Raw genomic sequence first — 9,525 nt, 5'->3', positions numbered from 1 at the left:
TTCTTGGAAAGTCTGTCCCACTGTTCATACACACCTGAAGGAGGAAAAAGCCACCTCCCACTGCTGTTGCTGCCAACTTTCCAACTTTCTGGAAGATGAATCCAGTACACCTACAAATCAACAAGGATCCAGTCAGGAGAGTGAGATACCAAGCACACGCTTCTCAGTGCGCTTCCATGGGCAAGGCTGCCTTCGGCAGGAACTACCTGTGACTTGGAGACAGCCTGATGAATGGCAGAAGGAACCCACAAGCAACCAGAAACAGTCTGTGTCTAAAGTGATGCTTTATAGCTTTTTACTTCTCACTATCACATTTCAGCCTTCTGCAGTTTTGATTCTTATCTCTTCAACATCAACCTTCTCCCAGAAGAGTAATCAGAAATACGCGAGTTCACCAAAATCCGCAAGTGTGATATGAACTTTGGTTTAACTGGTATCTATCATCTCTGCAGGGAAATTAGGCGTCACATCTGCTGCTGCTCCATGATAGAGCATGGGGAGCAGATCACAAGGCACGTGTCTTTGTTGCCCAAACAACTGCTTACTTTTCATTTCTCAGATGAGAAAAATGCCAAAACTAGCAGACAGCAGAGGTCTAAAGACATACGGGTCTCCAAACTGAGTTACACACTCTCCATGTGAAAGACACGACTGCAGCTACCAGAACTCAAGCAAGTGCCACCCCATTAGCACATTGTATCACTACTTTGACTACAGTTTCCTATCAACACTGCAAAACAACAGAGCAACCCGCTCTTACCCATTTCTGAATACACACCCTTAGCAAAGACAGAAAAGAGAGGTGCGCAGCTCATACTTTTATCAGTAAACGGAGATCTGCAATGCACTTTTAAATGGAGATGAAGAGGACAGGCATGGCAAGAAGCAAATCAGTATGATTACACCAAGTTTTCAACTCAAATAATGCTGCTGTGGGAATGAAGTTTCAAGCCCCAAAAGCCCCCAGCCCCAGCATTTGCTACAAGCAAGAGGACACCACAGGAGCCGTGCCCACAGGCGCAATAAGCCACCTCCTCAGGAGGTCTCTGAGCAGATGCCTGAGGCACATCCACCTCGAGGGAAGAAGGTATCCTTGTTCCAAAAGGCTCATATTTGCCCGTTCTACACTAAAAAATTAAGAGAATTATCTCACCTCAAAAACTAAAGCCTGATGCCATTTTCTTCCCTAGAAGACAGTCTCAGTTCTTCAGCTCCATGTTAAGAGACAACTTTTGAAGGCTCCCACGGCACAGCAGAGTACGCCAGGGCACAGTGGGCTGAGCAAGCTGGACATCTGCCTTCCCTGAAAGGCTGCCAGATGACCACCCTGCACCTGTCAGCCTGCTCCCAAAATCTCGGCTCATGCCTGCAGGCGTCTCGCCTGCCCCGAGCAGCGACAGCAGCAGCCCCAGCATCTTACCATCCCGTGACCCCTCCAATCACCAGCTGCGTGGCCACGTTGTATTTCTCGGCGCTGGACCCGGAGCTGGGGGCGAAGATTTTGCGCCACCAGGGTCGGTTCTTGGTGTATTCCGTCAGGTCCAGCACGTCGAACGCGTTCTCCTTCAAACCTGCGGGCACCGGGGAGGCTCAGCGCGGCCTCACAGCCCAGGCCAGGGGCCCAGGGACCCCGGGACCTCACAGGGACACAGGACCCCCGCAGGGACACCGGGATACCCCGCAGGGACATGGGACCTCCGCAAGGACACCGGGATACCCCACAGGGACACCGGGATGCCCCGCAGGGACACCGGGATGCCCCGCAGGGACACGGGACCCCCACAGCGACACCGGGACCCCCACAGCGACACAGGACCCCATAGGGACAAACGGCGAACCCCCTCCCAGGGCCCCGCTCGCTCTCCCGGGAGGCCCCGCTCCCCCCGCGGGCGAGGCAGGGCCGCGGGCGGCGAGGCCTGTCCCGGGAGCCGGTGCCAGGCCCCGGGACCGGGCTCCGCGCGTTGCCAACAGAAACGACACCGCACGGGGGACACGCCTCGCTCTCCACCGGAGCGCGGCGACCCGGGAGGAGAGCAGCAGCATCCCACCCACCCTACACCCCCGCCGCGATCCCATCCCGGCCCGGCCCACCTCCTCCCGGCCCCGCCATGGCGCCGCCGCCGCCGCGTCACGTGACCACGCGGGGCTAACGACGCGGCCCCTCCCGTATCACGTGACCCACGCTGCGCCCGGTCCCGCCCCCGGTGTCACGTGACCGCGCGGCTGCGCAGGCGCGCGGCCGCCGCGTCACGTGACGCCAGCCCCTCGGCCCCCAGAGCGTCCCTGGCAGCGCGGATCCTGCCGTTTCCCTGGGGTCGGCGGGTTCCTCCGCTTTCCGAGCCCTGGCCCCCTCGAACTCCTGCAGGAGAACAAGCCACCTGGGAGGGGGGGCACAGCCGGGAAAGCTGGGGGACGGCAGGGAGAGAGAGAGAGGTCCTGCGGGTTCCCTTCCGCGGGGGCTACCGGGCTGCAAGGGCCTTTTGCTTCATAACCAGCCGGAGAGGCAGACTGCGCTCCGCAAGGGTTTATTTACTCTCTGGCACGAGGAAAGCACCTACGTTTTCTCCCCTAGGCAGCTGAAGCTCCGTGTTATTGCTCAGGGTCAGGCCTCCCCTCGGCCCCCATGACGCTTTCGAGAGTCCCGGTTGTCCTGTGTCCAGCGGATCCCAGGGCAGCTCCTGCCGGTGCAGCAGGGTCACCCTTTGGTGACCCAGTAATCAGATGTAGCTGTTAGCAAGACTGTCAGACAGACCCTACACTGACTACTGAGCGGCCAAGAGCACCAGGTCTCCGTTGGGTCTTCGCCTCGGCTCCAGGCAGGGCTGACAGAGCAGCTTCCCCTGGAAAAAGATACAAGTGGTGGCTGGGGAGGGGATGGCTGATGGGAAGGGTGGCTGCGGGCAAGTGAGCGCCTGGCGGCAGTGTTTCATCTGGGAAATCCCATCCGAACACCAGTATCAGGTGGCACCGGGGTTTCCTGCGTGTCCTGTGTGTGATGGATTCCCATCCCCATGCAGCACGTGTCCCTGGGTTTGTCTCCCTGCAAAACAGGCCTTATGAGGAGCGGCTGAGAGAGCTGGGGATGTTTAGCCTGGAGAAGAGGAGGCTGAGGGGAGACCTCTGGGGCTCCCTGCAAGGTGCCTTCCTGTCGAGCAGCCGTGTTCGGCTCAGGAGGCGCAGGCACAAAAAGGCATTCCCCATCTCAAAGGCTTCCTCTCCCTCCCGGCACCATCACCACCTCCCAGCCTGCGTGGCTGGGCTGACCTGTGCCTTGCCAGCTTCCAGCAGCCACGCGTGGTCAGGCTGAACGGTAGTGGGCAATGAAGCGGTCAGTAAAACCATGTCCCGCCACCCCCCTGCAAGTCTCCACCTGCAGAGCCTCCCAAAAATGCTCTGCAAATAGACCCACGATAGCCCTCTGGGTGCCTCAGCGAGCACCGTACCTGGCCAGCTCCACCAGATGCTAGAGTCCCACGTTGATAGATTCATCCCTGGTGTGTAGAGACCTGCAGGGCTGCGGGGACCTGGGTCTCCCAAGCTGCTGCTCTGGTGGCTCAGTGTGATGTAGCTCTGATGCTGCTGGCCTCGTGGCCCTGGCCACACAGCCAATCTGTCACCGGCTTGCTGCTTTTAGTACGGTGAGAAAAAACGTCTGAATTCCCCTTCCCCGGGCTGGGACATCCGTGCTGGTGTAGGGCAGCCACGCGGGGACAGCCCCAGCTCTGCGGGGGCACGCTGCAGCTTGCAGAAAGGAAATCTGCAGCTCAGCCCTGTCAAAGCAAGAACACGGGGATTTTCAGTGGAATTTCTTTCTCTGCCACTGTCTCTCTCTCTTTTCTCATTTTCTGGAAATGAAACAAACTTGGGCTCCAGCCCTTCACGCCGCTTGGTGTCTATGGGTGGGGGTGACAGCCCTTCTCCTTCGCTCCCCCTCATGGGGACTTTTTAGTGCTGTCTGGCTCTCCCTCAGCTTCCCCACAAAGGAAAGGGCTTTCTGCTCCCTCCTTCCAGCAGCTGGGATTTCTGCCAGCCAGGTTTAGAGAACAGGAGGGCAGGCTGAGCAGCCTGGTGCCAGGCACAGTGCCGTGCCAATAGCAGTAGTAAGCCCCCAGCTGCCCCTTCAGTTTTCTCTCCTGCTAAGAAGTGTTGATTTTGCACAGCAAACAGACACAGCCATCGTGGAACACAGCAAATGATACCGAGTGGCTGCTCAAGCAATACAGGTGCTCTCTTTCTGACGTGCTGCTGTCTTGCAGGTGACCGTGGGCAAGTCCAGCTGCTCCCTGCAGCAGTTTCCCCAGCTGCAAAAGGTGAATGACAATTCCTGGATTCACCATAATCTCCTCCTTCAACTCCTGCCTGTTTTCACAGAATCACTAGGTTGGAAAGCACCCACTGGATCATCGAGTCAAACCTTTCCTATCAGTCACTAAACCATGTCCCTCAGCAACTCTTCCACCCATCTTTTAAACACCTCCAGGGAAGGTGACTCAACCCCCTCCCTGGGCAGCCTCTGCCGGTGCCCAATGACCCTTTCCATGAAAAAATTTTTCCTGATGTCAAGCCTGACCCTCCCCTGGTGGAGCTTGAGGCCATTCCCACTCGTCCTGTCCCCTGTCACTTGGGAGAAGAGGCCAGCACCCTCCTCTCCACAACCTCCTTTCAGGTAGTTATAGAGAGCAATGAGGTCTCCCCTAAGCCTCCTCTTCTCCAGGCTAAACACCCCCAGCTCTCTCAGCTGCTCCTTGTAAGACTTGTTCTCCAGCCCCCTCACCAGCTTTGTTGCTCTTCTCTGGACATGCTCTGTCCTTTTTCTGTCCCTTTGGCCAGGATCCTGGTCCATCTTTCCTGAAAATCTCTCCATCTCATGATTCTGCACCCCCTTATGTCACTCCCTGTCCGGGCTGAGCATGAGGGGACAAGTGAAGCGCAGTGCAGGGACATCCATGGGCACTATCTGTGGTGGGATCCTCAAGCTCAGGTTCTGCCCCAGCTACAGGCACAGCCGAGTGTGGGGGCCAGTGAGTGGAGGGCTTCAGGCTGTGACGAGTTCTTTCTTCTTGTCAATGATCCAGAGAAGAGTGTTCTTGGACAGTGCTTCTCTTCAACACCCATTCCTGTGGAAATGCCGTTAAAACTCCTGTTGTTAAATTTAGTCCCTCTTCTGGCTTGTGGTGTGAGGATGCCAGGGTCGAGCAGCACTGAACACTGGGTGGATGGTAAGGCAAGGCACCAGCAAGCCCTTTCCCCATGGCCCCAAGCACGGCATCTCTGGAGGAGAGCGGCTTCTTGGGGGGTGCTTTGTTGAATACAGGCAGCCCTGGGAACTTGAGGCTTATTCCAGGAGTTTTTGCAGCAGCCAGGGTGTCTCAGGAGCTGAGCACAGTGCATGACAGACATAAAACACCCCTCGGGAACAGGACCCCGTCTCCAGGCTGACCTAGCAGCAAGCCCCTGGAAAGCAATTCGTCTGAGCTTCATTTAATCAGCCAGAGTAATTACATGACTTAAGAAGGACGTGAGTCTGGAGGCTGCTCTGGTTTCCTCTGACAGCAATAGGTTTAGCAATAGCATCCTCTGGCTGGTGAGACTCTCCTGAACGCTCGTCCTCCCCAGCTCCCGCAGACTCAGCCTCCTGGGCTCCCAGTGTCAGGAGTGCAGCCGTTGTGCTCCCCTGCCTGAATCATTCGGAGACACCTCTGACATGAGAGATGAGAGAGAAAGGAGAGATGCTCCGCTGACCCACTTACTGCAGGGAAAGCCAGGGGAGGAGAGCAAATTTATTCTTGATACCTCCTCCACATTGGAATTCCTGCTCCAGGGCTAGGGAATCCCAGGGCTGGATTTGCCAGATACTCAGGGCTGCTTCTGCCCCCTAGGGTCCCCCTAGGGTCTGTGGTTTGGCCCATCTATAAGTTGCAAGGGGCTGCAGCCCCTCTGCTTCATCGTTGCCAGGTGTGGTGGCTGAGCAAGGTCTGCCAGGTATTTCTCCTCCAACCCAGGGCTTTGGTTCCAAAGGAGAGGTTTTCTTGCCCCCTAGGATAGGCATGGGCTTTGTTCCTGCTGTGATTTATCTACACGGGGGCCAGGGTTTGTTTCTTCACCTGGTCTGGTTTTGCAAAAGCACCAGAGAGATGCCTCTTTTGACTGGTGGGTTGGTGGTTTGTTTTAATATTTTTCTTTTTAACTGAGATGGCATGTTTTGAAAAAAAAGTAGCTCTCCTAAAACACCTCTGCCCTTGCAGAGCACGGTGGGGTTGGTTACACAGAATAAACACAATCCCTGTGACTAAACCCCAGTTGCTGGCTTGGAAAGGAAGCTGGAAACCCTCACAGCATCCTTCACTCCAGCTGTGGAGGGAGGTGATGGAAAGGTGACAAGGATTTCCCGTGGCATTTGGTGAAATGAGTCAGCAAGGCACGCGTCCAGGTGGGCACAGCCAGCAGGCTGGGCAGGAGCCAGCTGGCAGCGTGCGCCCCGCACATCTGCAAGTCCCACGTGGCAGGGACTTGCCCAGGGCACGTCTGTGGAAGGGCAAAGATGTATCTTGCTGACCCTCACGCCGACATTCCTCTTTCTAGAGCATCCATGCACCAAAAATCAAGCCCTCCTCAAGGCAGGCAGGGTCCAGCTGGCACACGGGCAGCAGCAGGAGATGCTCCACCTCAGAAAGGCTGGTACAAAGGGCCATGCCTGGTTCTTCCACTGGAAAAGTGCCATGTGTCAGAGCCAGTGTCTTGGTGCCCTCTGCAGATGCGACTGCTGGGGATGGCGAGTGCCCCATGCGTAACTGCTGCTTCTGAGATACTTTGTATTCCCAAGAAGCTGCCATGAGTCACGAGCTTGCTCTCTCATTTACACACAAAAAAAGTCCCAGTAGAGATTAGACACGGCTCACTTTGTTCTGAGTCATTTTTATGTGCTCCAGCCCCATATTGAGCTGAGAAGAACACAATTCATGGAAACAAACAGTGCTTTCTGCATGCACGTGGGTCCTAGTCTCCAGTCAAGCAGGTTTCTCTGGGACTCTTGGTGGCAAGAGCCTGTCCTGGCTTCCCTATCACATTTCATAGAATCATAGAATAACCAGGTTGGAAGAGACCCACCGGATCATTGAGTCCAACCATTCCTATCAAACACTAAACCATGCCCCTTAGCACCTCGTCCACCCGTGCCTTAAACACCTGGTGTAGTCTCATAGGAAGGTTTGTGGATGGACAGAGGTGCTCACACTATGCCTTGCTCTCGGCAGGATGGGAATGCCACTGCCTCTCCACAGCTCCCTCAAAGGTGCAGCCACCTGCGACAGCCCAGCTCTGCAGTGGCACCTGCATGAGGTCTCCCCTCAGCCTCCTCTTCTCCAGGCTAAACAACCCCAGCTCTCTCTTTCAAGTATCCTCCAGTTTCACACCTGGATTCCCCTTCCCACAGCCTTGAATATCTTGATAATGTAATTTTCATTCTGCTCCCTCAGGTTAGAGTCCATCTCTCCTGTTTACTCCTATGTCCCTGGGTCAGGAATCTGTAGCTGCCTCCTGGGAGCTGAAAATTGTTAAACCCAGCAATGTGCCAGTGTCAAAATTTCAGACTGATCCCAAGCTCCTCTAACTGCAGCCCCAAAGGGACGTTTTGCCTGTCTCCACTTCATAATTCCTGGATGTGCACCAAAACCAAGCCCTTATCCATGGTGCCTGGAGCATCCCTGCCAGGATTAGAGGCAAGAAGCCTCCATGCCAGCACCAAGAGCTAGAGGACCCATCCCCACAACCAACCTCAACCCTCCTGCATGACCATCCCACGCTACCACTGCCCCGCTGCCGTCTGCACAGTCATCTTATCAGTTGGGTGATGTTTTTCCCATCTGCTTGTTTCTTTTCCAGCCTTTCCGGGTGAGCACAGTCTCACAGCGCCGGGAGATTCCCAGATGAGATGACTGGAACAAAGTCACGTCCATACTGCAGGGGACACCGGTGCCAGAAGCGCAGCCCGGATCTCCCATGTCTGCCCAGGACCTCTCGACAACCCTTTCACCTCCAGTTCTGAACAATATCCTTCTACTTCACAGCGCCAGGGCAGGTGGTGCAAAGCACCTGAGGCATCTCCAATGTGTCACACCACTTGTTTTGCCCCAAAATACTTGCTGGGAAATGCTAGGCGAGTTGTTGCTCATCTTCCTCACAAAGAAAAGGAGCCCCAGCCCTGGCGCAGAGCCAGCCGGCGACGCATGAGTTGGAGGAAATGTGTTTCTCGCTGGCTTTTTGCCTCTCCGGGAGCAGACTGGGTGGTGCAGGGGGAGCACTTTCTGCCCCATCTCCTGCGGTGTCAGCCCCTGGGGGAGCGCAGGAAGGAGCGGGCAGCCTCCCCGGCAGGTTTGGGTTTTACACAGCACGAGGGGATCCCCCCAGGTTCTCCTCGCTGCCACTGTGGGAGCCTGAGCTGGACACAGCTGCCTGGGATGGTTTTCCCCCTCAGGCCTGGGACTGCTGTAAGGAGAGGGGTGGGAAGAGAGGGGGTGTCCCCAGGTCACCCTGGCCTCTCTGAGGGAAGGACACAGGGCGCTGTCACCAACCCCATGGCCTTGGGGTGCTATTGCACAGTGAGCATGTAGGGCTGGGATGCTCATGGTCATTCCCAGGCTCTACTGGGTTACAAGGGACAGGGAGACATCAGGGAAAGTATTCCTGCATCTGCTGGGATTGTACCTCCCCAGGGGGCTCAGCTCTTAATCTCCTGTCCCATCCCTACTAGTCCCACCTTCCCCAGGCTAAGGATTCACATCCAGGACTCCAAAACACCCATCCATCCACACTCTCACTGATGATTTACAGGAAGTTTTCCCACCTCGGTCGCCCAGCAGACGCCAGGACCACGCAGGGCGTTCCTCCCCATCTTCCTGCCTTCGTGAACATGTGCTGAAGTGTGCATGTGAGCACGTGTGTGCATTTGGGAGGGTTGGGGGGGGATTTTCTGTGCTTTAAAAAAAAGGAAATATTGAAAATTTGTGAGTTTCAAATGGAAGAAACTTGCAAAAACATTTCAGTGCATCTGAAATGAGGGGAGACCTGAAAGAAGGTTGTAGAGAGGAGGGTGATGGCCTCTTCTCCCAAGTGACAGGGGACAGGACGAGAGGGAATGGCCTCAAGCTCCACCAGGGGAGATTTAGGCTGGACATTAGGAAAAAATTCTTCACAGAAAGGGTCATTGGGCACTGGCAGAGGCTGCCCAGGGAGGTGGTTGATTCACCTTCCCTGGAGGTGTTTAAGGCACGGGTAGATGAGGTGCTAAGGGGCATGGGTTAGTGTTTGATAGGAATGGTTGGACTTGATGATCCAGTGGGTCTCTTCCAACCTGGTTATTCTATGATTCTCTGATTCTCTGAGCTCTGCAGGACACTGGGAGGTGAGGAGCAGCTGGCAGGAGGACTCCCAGGGATCACCCCAACCCTCTCCTTCCCATGTGTCTCGAAGCGAGATTGTGTGGCTAAATCATCACTTCTTGGGGTGCAGGTACCCACGGGACAGGGA

At 55.8% G+C, this 9,525-nt stretch overlaps 1 protein-coding gene across 1 annotated transcript in view; it reads right to left on the bottom strand.

The window, feature by feature from the left end:
• Window positions 1-2,177, bottom strand: part of FUNDC2 (FUN14 domain containing 2) — a 6,819-nt gene extending 4,642 nt beyond the window's left edge. Inside the window, exons 1-3 of the mRNA XM_069867971.1 lie at window positions 2,092-2,177; window positions 1,421-1,571; window positions 35-110 (exon numbers count right to left, since the gene is read on the bottom strand). Of these exons, the coding sequence (XP_069724072.1) occupies window positions 35-110; window positions 1,421-1,571; window positions 2,092-2,110 (246 nt within the window). The 5' untranslated portion in view covers window positions 2,111-2,177. The remainder of the gene's footprint in view (window positions 1-34; window positions 111-1,420; window positions 1,572-2,091) is intronic.
• Between the last annotated feature and the right edge of the window lie 7,348 nt (window positions 2,178-9,525).

Source organism: Phaenicophaeus curvirostris, chromosome 13, assembly GCF_032191515.1.
Source record: "Phaenicophaeus curvirostris isolate KB17595 chromosome 13, BPBGC_Pcur_1.0, whole genome shotgun sequence".
Classification (NCBI taxonomy): domain Eukaryota; kingdom Metazoa; phylum Chordata; class Aves; order Cuculiformes; family Cuculidae; genus Phaenicophaeus; species Phaenicophaeus curvirostris.
The sequence above is the reverse complement of the archived record's forward strand: the minus strand, read 5'-3'. Positions and strand labels throughout refer to the sequence as shown.